Here is a 16,954-nt window from a genome sequence, read left to right on the forward strand (position 1 = left end):
ATATATATATATATATATATATATATATATATATATATATATATATATATATATATATATACAGTATATATATATATATATATATATATATATATATATATATATATATATACAGTATATATATATATACACATATACATATATATATATATATATATATATATATATATATATACACACATATATATATATACATATATATATATATATATATATATATATATATTATACATATATATGTACACACACACACATTGATAAGGAATAGAATGCTGAAAATGTGGCCTTTGTAATCTAACGCCATTTCATTAATGCAATATCAAAGCGATTCTCCTCGACTTCCATCATCCGATAGGTTCCTCAAACTTTTCAAAAATAATTTCAAAAACGCCCAGGAACTGATTGTGGGGATGAATTTCAAATATAAAAAGTCACTCAATATGCTAAAAAAGATTCATCATGATCACTTCTTGAATAAATAACACCTAAAGTATGTTGAAATGAATATGTTATTTGTAAGAATTACGAACTGCCTTGAACAGTAAGATATCAAATATTTCCACTTTACACTTTTCCATAATATATTCTCAAGTGGATGAATCTGCGTAATTAAATAGGTTATCAAATAAATAATGTATCTATAAGCATTAGACTCATTATTTCATTATAAGTTAAAAGCAAGAGTTCAAGAACCTCGTTTACTTTCTCCTCCTTTCCAGTTAACTAATTTTGTTGAAACTTTACATAAGTTTGACCTAAACTTTGACCAAGCGAAAGAAAATGTGATGGATCGTTTTTATTGAAGACTTGAAGTTCGAAGTGAAAAACAAAGGCACGATCTGGAGGTTTAAAGGCCGCTCTTGAATGGCAGAGGCAACGGGCCACTAGTGACATTGCGCTATCAAGCAGGACAATGTCTGAGAGACTGACCTTATATACTGTACATATGATCAGCGCCAAAGCCTCTCACGGCAGATAGACCTATAAGCTCCCCTCAGCTCTCAAGGATGGTAAGGTTGCTGCGACTAAAGGAACCAACGAGTATCATCGGAACTTGAACCCTAGTCAAGGACGTTACCACATAGGCCACCACAACAGATCAAAATACCATAAATTTCAACACAAACACAAATGAAATTTAAATTAATATGCAAATGAGATAAAAGTGACCAACAAAATACAGATGATAAAATCCATAATAAACAGGAAACATCAAAAGGAATGAGTCTGACAAAACGATAACAATTGTAAAACCTTTGACAATAATTAATGAAATTTAAAAGACATCAAAAAATAGAACAAACATTTACAGTATTGTTTTAATCCTGTTCTCTCATGAATGCGAGAGAAAAAAATCATCTAACACTTCTATTCAGTAAAAATTAATATTAGAACAAACCACGTGCGTCTGATGTGTATGTATGAGTGAGTAAAAACAAATCGGAAATACAAAGATAACATGACCTGCACCAAGTACTATCGTACATTATATATTTGCATCTTTGGGATATATATATATATACATATATATATATATATATATATATATATATATATTTTTTTTTTTTTCCCTGTTGGGGCTACTGGCCTTATAACAGCCTGCTTTTCCAGCTAGGGTTATAGCTTAGCCTTTAATAATAATAATAAAAATAATAATAACCATTTTTTGTCATTTATTTATCTCCTTATTTCCTTTCCTCACTGGGCTATTTTTCCCAGTTGGAGCCCTTGGGCTTATATCTTGCTTTTCCAACTCGGGTTGTAGCTTGGCTAATAATAATAATAATAATAATAATAATAATAATAATAATAATAATAATGATAATAATAATACTAACAAATGCAGCCGTTTCTAATCCAGTACAGGACAAAGACCTCAGACATGTCCTTATTCATGTCTTGGGTTTGGCCAGTTTTCATCACCTGTGCGGATTAGTGATAGTGGGAGACTTTAGTCTGCTCGCTCACAGCAAACCGACCTAGTATGGGTGGCCATGAGCTTTTCTGATCATGTCGATACACAGAAGAAACAGCTTCTGCTGATTGGATTGCAAAATTCTTCTCCAAAGGTAAAGAAGACAAATTTTCCACTATGATATCATATGATTACAATAAAGAGAAATGTAGAGGAGGAGGATCTTGTTAACACATGCTATATATAGGTTTATTTCATTTTGATTATAGAAAGGGAAAGATATTTATAAGGAGAGTTACAGGATGTCATTTTACATATAACTGTATTTATTTGATTTAAAAGAGAGAGAGAGAGAGAGAGAGAGAGAGAGAGAGAGAGAGAGAGAGAGAGAGAGAGAGAGAGAGAGAGATTCTAAATATAATATATTCCCTATAATGGTAAACCACATTCTTGGAAGAGCCACGCTTCCTGCCAAATGTAAGTGGAAGATCAAGACCAGTATCAGTGTTAGAGAGAGAAATAATATTGTCAGGAGGAAAAATGGCAACGCTGCTCATCAGAATAATCCGATGTTTGAAATATCAAATTTAATTTTTGTTCAGAATGTATTTTCTTCTTTAGTTTCATTACAAACATTATTTTCTCTAAACAAAATGACAGTTTCAGATATATTCCTGATTAGAAAAGACATTAACTATCGATATGCAGTAAATCGAAGCTACTCATGAGTTACCATCGACCTTAAAGACAAGGGAATAGAGAAGGAAATCCTTCATCTGTCACATACGCCCTTCTGGCATTGAAGGAAACGAGCAAGTTCTAATACAGTAGAGACGCTACTCTCTCTCTCTCTCTCTCTCTCTCTCTCTCTCTCTCTCTCTCTCTCTCTCATGAAATATTTGCATTAAGAATCATGATATTATGTAGGCGTTAATTACAGATTTTGCCAAATTTGAAACATGACAGTCTCATGCATGAGGCCGAGCCTCCACTATAGGCCTAATGCTGAAATGTGTCCTATATGTGAATATCTCAGTCAATTTTGTTACATAATGATTTATAATGATTTTTTTATGAAAGAAAGAAAGAAAAAATATAATGATGAAACCAATTATTTACTCTAAAGATTCAAAATCAATTATTAAATAGGAATATTCTCATTTGAACCGAAGTGCTGTTGGATGTAAGCATCGGGAACATCAATGATCACATCAAATATTTGATTATTCTGTCATAGGTTTCCTTCACGTAAAACTATCTCTCTCTCTCTCTCTCTCTCTCTCTCTCTCTCTCTCTCTCTCTCTCTCTCTCTCTCTCTCTCTTTTCTCGGAGTTTCATGATCAAATGAATTGAATTTTGAAAGAAATTTTCTGAGAAAGAATTGATTCAAATAAGCTGTTTCGTTGTGATTAGATTTTCTCATTTTATTTCGTTACTGAGACATGTGAGTGAAGATCTCCTATTTCATTATAGATATATTTTCGATTTAGAACAAAGGCCGACGGAGGAAGCTACCTAACATCAGTATGTAAACCAATCATAGTGTGAGCAGGGAGGCTAATCAGATGGACTTTGGTTCAGTGTGGACGATTAAACTTGAACTTTTATTTGTTAGAAAAGTGTTTTTTCTCTCTCTCTCTCTCTCTCTCTCTCTCTCTCTCTCTCTCCTCTACTAAGTATAAAACAAGTCTCCTTATAATAAGAATCAGTTGAAGAAGAGGAGACATTTCTTTGTCATAAAGTAGGATTTTCTAGCATGTAAGATGACTCCTCATTAACAACTTTCTAGCAATCTCCCGGACTGGGGTTCGAGACCCACTCAACCTTTATAGTTTCTTGTGGTGTCTGCAACCTCACCATCCTTGCAAGCTAAGGATGGGGTGTTTGAGGGAACCTTTAGGTCTACCTGCTGAGTCATCATTAACCATCTCCTGGCCTTCCCTGGTCCTAGCTTGGGTGAAGAAGGGACTTGGGCGCTGATCATATGTGTATAGGGTCAGTCTCTAGGGCATTGTCACTGTCTCCTGCCACTGTCATTCGTGAGTAACCTCTAAACACCGAGAGAAAAATAAGGTTTTTATATTTCTAGTATAGTATTTGGGTAAATATAGATAAAATCAGCTATTCTCTTAAGGAAAGTACAGCCCTACTCTCTCTCTCTCTCTCTCTCTCGCTCGCTCTCTCTCTCTCTCTCTCTCTCTCTCTCTCTCTCTCTCTCTCTCATATCCAGAGACCTTTGTTTAGATTTCCGTCCTTACCCAAGCGCACACATTCATGCACATACACAATTATGTTTCATATTTACCTAAAGGCAAAGAATCAACGGATAATTGCATTTAAGAACAAAGGAATAGCAGACAAAGATTTATCAAATGTGTGTGTAAGAGAGAGAGAGAGAGAGAGAGAGAGAGAGAGAGAGAGAGATTAAATCCCATATAAACCCTATAATGCTAAAGCGTAGTTTCTTGTTAGTCTCACTTGTTGCCAAATGTAAATGGAAAGGCTAATGTGGTATGAGTCTTTTTAAGGGAAAATGAAGGTGTTAGGAGGAAATTTGGCATCGCTGCTCATCGCTAACTCAAATCATACGGTTTTTTTAATATAAATATATATATTTTGTTCATAATGTGTCATTTCTATTATATCATTTGTATAATGTTTTTATTTATTATAAAATACAAATTTTCAAATATATTCAAAATTATAGACCTATTAAAGTCTATAGAAGCTGAAACATCAACAATTCTTTGTTGATGGTATCAGCCTTGTATAAATACACGCACGCACACACATTTACGGTAGCAAGTTGCTCCTTGCAACGGACCGTGGGTGTTAGTTGCAAGTTTCAATGTCCTCCTTTAAAGTCAATTAAACTCTATCGGATCCTGTAAGGCGAACAAGGCTGGGTTTGGGCCGGGAGCGGCGATGCCATATCAAATATTACCATCACGTTGTATGGTGTATGGAGGCAGCATAAGTTAAAAAAAAATGTAAATATAATTAATTAATAATAAATATTCGCGATTATTAAATGCCCTCGTAATTTCTTTACTTTTAATAACAATAAAATTACACGTTTCTTCTTAAACGTGGCAGAAATTTTACAGCGCTGCCACATCCTTCTCAGGCGTTAAGCTGACCTCAGGGTATGAATATGTCAAACAGCGTGTCTCCATAAAGACGGCTCAACCAAAACAGTCAGTCATTAAGGAGTCTGTCGCCCTACCAAGAACATGGAAGGAAGTCCTCGTTCCCGCATTAGCCTTCATCCCCAGGCTCGAGAAATAGTTTATAGGATCGTGAAGTACTTTGACAAAGAAAAGGCAAACCATGGACCCGTTATGGATGTTAGAAAAACACTGAAACGCGCCTCGGAAGCAACAATGATACCGGAGAGGACAATCAGCAGGATTTGCAAAGAAGGAAAAGCAACGGGAGAGAGATACGGTAAACCAATTTTCGTTGAACAGAAGCAACAACCAAGAACCGTGACAAATTTAGATGATTTTGACAAGAGCGTTTTGCGTAGAACAGTTTTAGACTTTTATGCAAGGAAGGAAGTTCCAACGCTTGACTCAATAACAGCTGAATTAAAAGAAAATATTGAGTTTAAAGGTTCCGGGGATTCTGTTCACAAAGTTCTTCATGAAATTAGCTTTCGGTACAGCAAGGTTAATGGAAGAAAATTTCTACTGGAGAGAAAAGATATAGCCTCAGCCAGAACTAAGTTTTTAAGAGAAATGAAAGCATTAAAAACCAGTGGCTATAAATCCTTTGTATACTTGGACGAGACTTGGATTAACCAAAACCATACCGTTGGGAAATGTTGGATTGACATCAATTCAGAAAATGCCACCGGTATTAAACCCCCTACTGGGAAAGGTAGTCGGTTAATCGTTCTTCATGCTGGGACCGAACGCGGGTTTGTTCCAAACTGTGAACTTGTTTTCCAGTCTAAAAACGATGGTGATTACCACAAACAAATGAATCATACTGTATTCAAGGAGTAGTTCATTTCACAATTGATTCCCAATATACCGCCATCATCGATCATAGTGATGGACAATGCATCCTATCACTCTTTCCAAATTGATAAACCGCCTACGACATCCGATAGAAAAGCTGTAATTAAAGACTGGCTTATCGAGAAAGGAGAAACCCCCGGAGACGATCTCTTGAAGGATGATCTGCTTGCTATGGTAAAACAGCATACGTCAAGATGGCCACGCAAGTACGAAATTGACATTATTGCAAGTAAGCACGGCCACAAAGTGGTAAGACTTCCTCCATATCATTGTCAATATAACCCAATTGAATTAATATGGAGCCAAGTCAAACAGTATGTGGCAAAGAAAAATAATTTCAAAATGTCGGACCTCAAATCTCTTATAAGTGAAGCGTTACAGCAAGTAACACCGGAAAATTGGAAAAATGCAGTTAACCATGCAGAGACTCTTCAAAGGGATGACACTTCAAGAGATTTAGCCATCGACAATTTTGTTGATTCTTTTGTTATAAATCTAGAATCATCTGATGAAGAGGAATTATAATGATTAGTACCCATTTTTTGTTTATTTCACTGAAATCATTAATGTTTTTCTTTCATTTTCAATGTAAATATCCATTCATTCTTTTCTTTCTTTTGTGATGTAAATATTCATTCGGTTTTTAATTAATTTGTAATGTAGCCTACATTTTTTTTTCATTATTAATGTAAACATTAATTTAGCTTCCAAAATAATTTAGTTATACAAATAAAAAAATGTTACATATTTTTTAATATAAAAGATGTGCAGAAATAAATCTCTATAATCCTGGCATTCTTGTGTATCGTTATCAGTATAACATTCATGACTCAAAACTATCATCTATTTGTTTTGATAAATCCTTACAAAGACTATGAAACACAAATTGATATTTTCATCAGGTATGACACTCAAGCAAAAGTATCTTATATTTTGAAGATAAAAACGTGCCAAACCTAAAACAAAATATTCAAAGTAAATTGCAAAGCTAGAACAAAGTCCATAGAAAGAAGGCATGAGAATATAAAAAGAAAGTGTATCGGATACTCTTAATGAAGATAATTGGGCGTCTATACTACGGATAGATAATATATTTAATTGTTGTCGATAATTCTGTGTAACCCATGTATCTTTATGACACTATTTCAGTTTACCTGCCTAAATTTACACAGGATCTCTCTCTCTCTCTCTCTCTCTCTCTCTCTCTCTCTCTCTCTCTCACACACACACACACACACATATATATATACATATATATATATATATATATATATATATATATATATATATATATATATATATATATATATATATATATATATATATATATAACAAATGGTAGAGCCTCCACGAGATGGAATTTGTGAGTGTAGGTAGATAAATTCACACATACGAGTTGATTAGAGAATGCGGAAACTCAGTAGTATGGGATAATCCCTAGAAAGGTCCAGTATATTGCCCCAGGAGACATTCGAGCGTAGGGATTAAAAGGGGTAAACAGGAGCGGTAGGCCTTTAAACACTCCAGAGAAGGACATTTGGCACGTCTCGGCCCAGCTCTCGCGCCGACAAGAGCTCTCCAGCCTTCTGAAGTTCAGCAGCACCGGACTTGGCAACACCTGGATGGGTGGACTTATATCCACACAGTCACTAGGACCTCTCAACTTTGGTTGAAGAGGCCACATATAAGAAAGAATCCAGTTATTTACTTTGGCTTTTTTGCTAATTAAATAACTGTTGTTGACCTCAGTGACTGGCTCAATTCCATCCAGTATGGCTGATGATGGTCATGACAGTCTCCGCACTTACAGAAGGAGTTTGTACCCCACCTGGATCAATCCCTGCAAGAATGGGGCTCAGAAGTGCAAGTGCAATCGCTGCCTGAGGTACCAAAACTACAGACAGCAGCTAGCAGACCACATAGGGTTCAAAATAAGGGACCCAACGGTGCTCTCCCACAAGAAAACATGCAGTTGTTTTCAATGCTATACCCTGGTACTTGAAAGCATCTACCACCTCCTACAAAGGAAGCACAGGCCAGGATACATGGATATACCATCCTACCCTCCACAGCCTCCTTATCCAGACGTTTTTCAGAGGAAATACCGGGTGCAAGCACGGTATAAAGAGACAGTCTCTGCACCCAGTTGCAGTAACTCTCTCCCCTTTGAACGGGACTGTGACTGCCAGTCATGTGTGTATGCTATCTGGAGCAACACTGTAGGCCACAGCTCCCCCACTCATGCCAAACCAGCTATGGACTCCGAAGACCCACCTATCCCGGAGCCACCCACTCCATCTCCGGCACCAGCTGTCCAGAAGACACCTGAAAAAATGGAAGCAGAGGACGCTCCACTCACCGCAACTCCGGAACCTGAGACCAACGTTTCAACCATGGCTCTAGACCTGACTGACAACCAACCACCGCAACTAGCAGAACTGCACCCTGAGGATTGCAACTGCACTCCATGCCTCTCACAGCTCCTAATGGAGGCTCGGGCAATCACCGAGAATGACCCAAGCTTGGACCTAAACTTGGCCGCTGCTGAGGAACCACAACCACCTGTCAGCCAACCCAAACAGCTTGTCAAATTCAAGATGGCAGCTGTAGAAGGCTCACCGTCATATGCAGCAGTTGCTGCTATTGCCACCGCCAACCCTGGCATCAAGATCACAGCCAGGGCCAACCTAAAAGGGGATTTAATTATATCCCCGAAGGACCTTGCCAGCGTCAACATCCTCCAACAGGAAACCTCCCTGACCCTCCTGGACCCCGAGAAGAGACTCAGACAGGCAGTGATCTATCGGTTTCCTGTCAACATGCCACTGTCATTCGTCACCGACTGCAGCAATGTTGCAAAAGCCGAGAGGAAGCTTGACCACCGCAAACTTCCCACCAAGGAAGTAACAGTCACCTTTATTGGGCAAGTCCCTAAAGCACTGGATTTGGGCCTCTGGGGAAAGTTTCCCATCAGAAGTCCAAAGCGAGAACCACTGCGCTGTTACAACTGCCAGCGCTATGGGCACCATAAAGAAGAGTGCAGGAACCCTACAATGTGCGGAGTCTGCAGCCACCGCCATCCCACACAGGACTGCATTGACGCACATCGGAATGGGACAAAAACCCAGGCAAAATGTCCCAATTGTGCGGGACCTCACCATGCATGGAACAAGAATTGTCCTGAATTCTTGAAGAGGCTACCAACCCCACTGGCAGCCCCACCGACCAAACCTGAGGCTGCACCAAGGCAGACACCTAACAAACCTGAGGCTGCACCAAGGCAGGCACCGAAACCCCAGCGGATTCAGCGAACCAGGCCTCCCCGGCGACAATCCGAGACTCCCCCTCCAGGAGCCCCTACTGCAGCCACGGACCAAGAACCCAGCGCTGTTGCTAGCCCAGCTGAAGAGCCAACCTCCAGCGCTGTGCAATCTCCTCCCCAACCCCCAGCAATATCTGCCATCTTATCCCTGGCAGAGGCCCTGCCAGTGGATACCTTGATCCCCCTAGTACTGCAACTACTAGTCAAAGTCTGCTCCCTTGCTAAGACTCCCTCCTCTGTAATTCATTCCCTCCTCAGTCCCTTAGTTTCACCCTCCCCGGTGCAGAGATAGGCATCTATGCTTAAAACTGCCACTTTTTCCTACTACTCGAATTCTTCCCTCCTCTCCCAGTCTCTCCTACTTACTGGGACTTACTGCTATCAACACTTTTACCTACTACTGAAACCTTTCATTTCGGCTCCAAATGGTCCTGCTTTTTGGTCCACAAGGTCATGCTCTTGGTGCTGAGCGACCACACTGGCAACCACGCTCAAGGGGCTGAGCAGTTGCAAGACCTATCTTTGCCAACCTGGCGACTATGCTCAAGGGGCTGAGCGGTCGCACCTGCAGCTACGCTCAAGGAGCTGAGCGGCTGCAAATCCAGACATGAGAGACTGGTACTGCTGTGACACTATTGCCTACTTAGGGCAATAAATACTACGGGCTGCTACACAAAAGCCCGTGTCCAGCAGTAAGGCTGGGCAATCTTTTAATTTTGTACCTATTTTTTGTGTTTGAATACCTACGGGCCGAACAATAAAAAGGCCCGTGCCAACAAGAAGTGTTGGCTTTAATACACCAACAACAACAACAACAACACGACATTTGGCAACGTAGGAGACAACGCCCGGATTGCCATGAAGGAGCCGATAGGAGACATTATTATCCCCCGTCTCTAACCGTTTCCCAAGAACCCTTTATTTCTCCCAGTGTGACCGTCCCATCCCCACTTCTTCTCCTTCCCTTCCATCTCTCTCCTATCCTATCCAACCCTGCCACTTCACTAGACTAACTGCAATAGAAATAATTATCGTTTCCGGGTAATAATGCCCAGATTATTCAAATAAGAGAGGAAATTACATAGAAAACAATGGCGTAGGCCTAGTGTTACGTATCAAATCCATTCACTTTATCCGAATCGCGCAGTAGACGTATAGAGTCCTTTCATTATACGTCATCAAACTTCCGGTCCGCCATCTTGGAGGACATACAAAGACGCGTTCAGTGAATAGCTGTGGTTGAACTCTTGAATAGTTAGCCATCTCATCACATTCACATTCACACAATGCCCAGTTTTTGCGCTATTGTTGGTTGTGGGAATCGAGGACAAAGAGATGACAAGAGTTTCTACCGCATACCGGCAGTTATTCAGAATCAGGACAAAGATACAGAAGAATTATCCAAGCGCAGACGTGACTTGTGGTTGACCAGAATATCACGGGCTGATCTACGTGAATCCTCACTACCCTACGCACGTATCTGTTCTGATCATTTCATAACAGGTCAGTCTCGGCTAGGCCCTAAAAGTATTATTATTCCTGTGTAAACATGCTATATCCGATCGCATGGGTGACTTCACAAGTATCATCGTCAGTTCAGTGTGTAGTGTGTGTGGGGGAGGGGGCATCTCAATTTTTAAACATCGAAAGGGGCATCTCAGATTTTCAAAACAAAAATTAAAAGCGCCCATATTGGCTATATTAACAAAGGCTACTTACCTAGGTCTCTATTTCGTCAAGGTGCTCATGCCTATATATAATTAAGTGTATATTTATATTTATTTTAATTTGTGTATTAAATTGTGCAGACATACAGGCCTATGTGATGAATAAACATTGATTCTAAATAATAATAATAATAATAATATCTGAAAGCTGGTTTAATCCGAAGGGGTCTTCAGCTTATATATGAAACATCGAAAAAATAATTAAACTTGCGCATTTAATTGCAAGGAGGCAAAACGATCATCAAAGAGCATTACAATAGAGTTTATCCATCATATGTTTATATGTATATAAGAAATTATAGCATTTGTAACCAAACACAAACACAATGGTTAGGCATGAACTGATAAAGATTTGACATTATAATGCAAAACTTTTACATACATTTTGACAATAAAAAATTATAATACACAAGGTTAGGCTAAATGATCAATATTAGCTTTATAATTATAAACAATCTCTTCATTGGCCCAGTGTTTATCTAATTTTGGACTTAAAAGCATTAAAGGGAAAAACAACAAATTCTGGAATCAGATTATTCAATGGAAATGTATGCCCACTCATGTTCTGCCTTTGTAAGTTTAAAAAGCATCTGAATTGCATGTGCCATAAGTTGAATGAATTCTGCATTTGGTATGGATCTAGACCATCAATTAGATCGAGTTTCTGCTTGTAAAAACGCTTATCATCACCCGACAATTGTTTGACAAAGTCGCTCTCATTGTCCATATTCGCTGTAGCAGCCGCTATGTTTTCGCTTTGTGTGTCCTCCAGCATGGCCGCCGGCGATTCCCAGTGACGTCATTGAAAGGACTCTATTTGGTGTTCGGTTGTCTTCAATTCTAACTTCGACTCTGCATAAGTAGTAATCATATAAAAAGATAGGCTGTTTCAAGAATAGAATAGCCATATCCGAATCAAGTAACAAAGAAATACACTAAAATAAAGCACAAGTTACTGAAATAAAGCTATAATTTACAGATTTAAATTTAAATTTTAAAAACGAAGCCGATGCCAACTTAAATCAAACGATTGAACTCGGAGGCGAAAAATCTTTTGAGTTCGTTTGTCGTGTGCTTCTTTGGTGTTTAATCTCTCTCTCTCTCTCTCTCTCTCTCTCTCTCTCTCTCTCTCTCTCTCTCATTATTAATCATAAAACAAGTCTCCTTTTAGTAAAAAACCGTTTAAGAAGAAACGTTCCTTAATCCTAATGGAGGAAAATTGTTAATAGGACAGAGGCTGGTTTACAAGCAGTTTATGCAGTCTTGGTGCGAGACTACGTAGTCCCTCCCCTAAAAGATTGATAAGAGAGATTTTGTGTCATGATGAATTAGGTGCAATGTACATGTTCCAAAGTAACTATCCTCGTCCAGGGATAGAGGATAGGTATCTAGCCACCTGAATCGTGCACTCACAGAGGCCTTATTACTACCTATCCTTTTGGCGCCTAACCCTTACACATCACAACTTTTGGAATGTCACGATTAAAAGCGTTTGGGGAAAGACAATTAATTCAACACCTCTATTACTCTTGTTTACTGTGTGGTAATCTGCCGGACTGGGGTTCGAGAGCCACTCAACCTGTATAGTTTCTTGTGGTGTCTGCAACCCCACCATCCTTGAGAGCTAAGGATCGGGTGTATGAGGGAACCTATAGGTCTACATGCTGAGTCATGAGCCATTGCCTGGCCCTCCCTGGTCCTGGCTTGGGTGGAGAGGGGACTTGGGCACTGATCATATGTGTAAAGGTCAGTCTGTAGGACATTGTCACTGACCTTTACCTGTGCCATTCATGAGTGACCTTTAAACGCTTAGAGGAAAATAAGGCTTTTATGATCCTGGCATCGTATTAGGCAGCTAAATATAGTAAAAGACACCCAAGCTCTCAAAGAGAGTATAGGCCTAGTCTCTCTCTCTCTCTCTCTCTCTCTCTCTCTTCTTAGACACAATTACATTTCATATATACCCATAAATATCGGATAATGCTATTCAATAGCAAAGGAATTGCAGACAAAGTTATTAAATATGAGAGAGAGAGAGAGAGAGAGAGAGAGAGAGAGAGAGAGAGAGAGAGAGATTAAATCCCATATATACCCTATAAGGCTAAAGCGTAGTTTCTTGTTAGTCTCACTTGTTGCCAAATGTAAATAGAACGTCTTATGCAGTATCAGTGTTATTAAGGGAATTAAAGGTGTCAGGAGGAAATTTGGCAACGCTGCTCATCGCTCACTTGAATCATTCGGTTTTTTAATATAAATATTTCTATTTTGTTCACAATGTGTCATTTATTGTTATTTTTATTATATTTACCTTCTATATAATGTTCATATATATAATAAAATGCAAATTTTCAAATATATTCAAAATCATAGACCTATTAAAGTCTAGAAAAGCTGGAACATTCGTCTGCCACGGAAGTGAGATTCCTAATTTCTTCTTCCAGAATTTTATTCTTCTCGTCGGCCTTCATCAACGCATTGCTTGTGGCTCTCTCCTGCGAGAGGTCTCTTTTCAGTCGTCTATTCTCTGCTTTAACACCAGCAATTTCTTTCCAGAGTTTTTCCAGTTCCTCCTCAGCCATTTCCAGGTCGCACACCACGTCTTTCTTAATTAATAGTTCAGTCTTCAATTTGGTGTTCTCATCCAGGACAGTATCCAATTTAGTCCCTATTCTATAGACTTCCTCTACTGCAGCATTAAGTTCACTTTCCAAAGCTGCCTTTTCACAAACGTTTTCGGTCTTCAGTCTCTTGTTTTCAGCCTTAACATTGTCCAGTTCAGCCAAGTGTGTTCCTATCTCTTTGTCAGCACTTGCGACGTATTCCTCCAAGTCGCTCTCTTCCATAAGTTTCTCGTTGGCTGTTTCGAGATCTCGTGTTACTCTTTCCCGCTTCTTCTCGAGTATCCGAATTTCCTCACGGGCATTTTCTAACTCATTTTCTACGTATGCCTTGGCCAAAAGCTCATCACGAATTTGATCGTTTCGAGCTTCAGCTTTTTCTAGACTTACAAAAAGCGACTCTATATTATTATTCGCTCTATGTAAATCATCCATTAAAGCTAAGTTACAGATGTTATTACATACATCAATTTCTCTTACCTGAACAAATGTCTTGGACGAAAGCTCCTCTCGAAGTTCATCGTTTTGACTTTCAGCTATCTCTAGCCTTGCCATAAGATCCTTAATTTTCTTATCAGCTCTCTCTAAATCTGCATTTAAAGCTGATATGGCTATGTTGTCCGTAGATAACTCATTTTCTTCTGCCTCTGCTCCATGCACCTCTTCACAGATGCGTTGTAAGTCATTGGTCGTTTCCGTCTCTTGGTGTTTTCTAGCGATGAAATCGTCAAATAACTGAATTCCCTCTTCTGCTCCATCCAACTCTTCACTTAGATCCTTTTTCGATGCTTCATCCAATTGTGCGTGTTCCTTAGTTTGTCCGGCAACATAATTTGCCCCATCGTAGACTGCTGGATGCAGTCTCTCCATTTCCTCCCGATCCATTAAATCCAAGAGTTTTTCTGCTTCTCTGTGTGAATCCTCGCCTCCCCAGCACCATGCCATGATGCCAAAAGCTGTCAAAGATCCCATTAAAATCATTCTGTCAGTCATAAATCTAACCATTTTGTATAGTATAGATTTTTTCAATGCCTTCCATGGCTAACGAATATAGCATTAGAATTAGAAAAAAATATTGACACATTAATCTGAAGACAAAGAATTCCTGGACCCAAGGAAGATGAAGATTTTCAGAGTCTTCACTGGAGACAAAATAATCCTGTAGCAGCCATTGAGAAACAGTTCAAGGCCTGGCAAAAAATCAATAGAGACGAAATAATACTGAAGACCTGGCAGAAAACCGACTCAAAGATCCAGTGAAGACGAGAAAATCCTGCAGACTTTGAGAGCTCAATCGAAGATGTTTACAACGACGATTCTGAAATGGTCTTCTCTCTCTCTCTCTCTCTCTCTCTCTCTCTCTCTCTCTCTCTCTCTCAGAAAACCGACTCAAAGATTCAGTGAAGACGAGAAAATCCTGCAGACTTGGGGAGCTCAATCGAAGATGTTTACAAAGACGATTCTGAAATGGTCTTCTCTCTCTCTCTCTCTCTCTCTCTCTCTCTCTCTCTCTCTCTCTCTCTCTCTCTCTCTCTCTCCGCCTTTGGGGGATCAGTTAGAGACGAAATAATTCTGAAGCCCTTGAGAAATGGACCAAGACCTTGCAGAAAACCGACTCAAAGATTCAGTGAAGACAAAAAAATCCTGCAGACTTTGGGAGGTCAATCGATGTACACAACAACGATTCTGAAATGTCTTCACACACACACACACGCACTCTCTCTCTCTCTCTCTCTCTCTCTCTCTCTCTCTCTCTCTCTCTCTCTCTCTCTGTATACTCTCTCTCTCTCTCTCTCTCTCTCTCTGTATATATATATATATATATATATATATATATATATATATATATATATATATATATATATATATATTTTTTTTTATATGTATATGTATATGTATATATATATAATATATATATATATATATATATATATATATATATATATATATATATCTATATATATATCATGTTGCATACAATTATATATGTATGTATGTGTGTACAGTATACACACACACACACACATATATATATAACACACACACACACACATATATATATATATATATATATATATATATATATATATATATATATATATATATATATATATATATATATGTAGTATGCATGTATGTATGTGCTTGTATATATTCATATATATGTGCGTATGTGTATATATACTTACACACACACATATATATATATATATATATATATGTGTGTGTATATATACTGTATATATATATATATATATATATATATATATATATATATATATATATATATATATATATATATATCCATACAAATACATACATACTTACAAATTAATATACATATATATATATATATATATATATATATATATATATATATATATATTTCCATATGTATGTATGTATGTATGTATGTATGTATGTATGTATACACACACATATATATGTACATATATACCTACTTATCTGGGTGTATGTATGTATGTACAATATATATCCATATATATTATCATCATTATCATGTCCTCCTGAGCTAATTGACGCAAAAGGCCTCTGTTAGATTTCGCCAGACCATTATATATATATAATATATATATATATATATATATATATATATATATATATATATATATATCAGAGTACATAATAAAAATAGGACTTAGCCTGGGTAACTGTATAATAATCTGGTATAAATTATTAATTCGCTAGTAGTTATTCAAACATTTTTGATTAGCTATTCGGTCTTTGCATATGGCATATATATATATATATATATATATATCTATATATATATATTTATATATATAAATATATATATACATAAATTTATATATTTATATGTGAAAGAGTTTGAGTATCACCTTGAGCCGCAAAAGTATACTATAAAACATATTAATATTGATACATAATTTTAAATTCCTTCTCTCAAAATTACAGAAGTTATTACAGAGAGTGATTACAGCCCTCGACTGACTGTATGCAAGATACAGAATATGTATTGGAAGAACCAACCACCTCGTTGGCTTGTTTGCCAAGGTCTTTCAATTTTCATTTTTTTCATTTGACGTTTTATTATAAATCTAAATAATGCTTTTTAATAAATTTCTAGTTTGATATATTAGTTCATATATCTATTATTAGTCAAATATATTGTTTGATATGTCACACTACACAAGATAATTCGTTGTGGTAATACCCTCTGGAATCAAAATTGACTGGAAGTATCTAACTAATAGGAGGACAGCTTCTAAACACCTTAGCCAAATAACGAAAGTTTAAGCCAATGAGAGACTGGCTTAAAAAGGGGTTCTGTTTGAGCCCTGTGATTGGCTGAAGGAAATTCCATG

The 16,954-nt window shown here is 37.6% G+C and overlaps 3 protein-coding genes across 3 annotated transcripts; 2 read left to right on the plus strand and 1 right to left on the minus strand.

Annotated features, from left to right (window-relative positions):
- The first annotated feature begins 5,148 nt into the window (after window positions 1-5,148).
- LOC137633190 (uncharacterized) lies at window positions 5,149-5,925 on the plus strand. The gene has a single exon (XM_068365350.1). It carries the CDS (start codon window positions 5,149-5,151, stop codon window positions 5,923-5,925), a length of 777 nt encoding a protein of 258 aa, XP_068221451.1.
- Window positions 5,926-5,973: 48 nt separating this feature from the next.
- Window positions 5,974-6,465, plus strand: LOC137633199 (uncharacterized). The gene has a single exon (XM_068365362.1). It carries the CDS (start codon window positions 5,974-5,976, stop codon window positions 6,463-6,465), a length of 492 nt encoding a protein of 163 aa, XP_068221463.1.
- A 6,899-nt stretch (window positions 6,466-13,364) lies between these two features.
- Window positions 13,365-14,612, minus strand: LOC137633207 (flagellar attachment zone protein 1-like). Its single transcript, XM_068365374.1, has one exon. It carries the CDS (start codon window positions 14,610-14,612, stop codon window positions 13,365-13,367), a length of 1,248 nt encoding a protein of 415 aa, XP_068221475.1.
- Window positions 14,613-16,954: the final 2,342 nt, after the last annotated feature.

This window comes from Palaemon carinicauda, chromosome 3, assembly GCF_036898095.1.
Source record: "Palaemon carinicauda isolate YSFRI2023 chromosome 3, ASM3689809v2, whole genome shotgun sequence".
NCBI classification, from domain to species: Eukaryota; Metazoa; Arthropoda; class Malacostraca; order Decapoda; family Palaemonidae; genus Palaemon; species Palaemon carinicauda.

Excerpts from the sequence above, each read along its gene's own strand:
- LOC137633190 (XM_068365350.1), top strand. The coding sequence starts at position 5,149 with ATGGAAGGAAGTCCTCGTTCCCGCATTAGCCTTCATCCCCAGGCTCGA.
- LOC137633199 (XM_068365362.1), top strand. The coding sequence starts at position 5,974 with ATGGACAATGCATCCTATCACTCTTTCCAAATTGATAAACCGCCTACG.
- LOC137633207 (XM_068365374.1), bottom strand. The coding sequence starts at position 14,612 with ATGGTTAGATTTATGACTGACAGAATGATTTTAATGGGATCTTTGACA.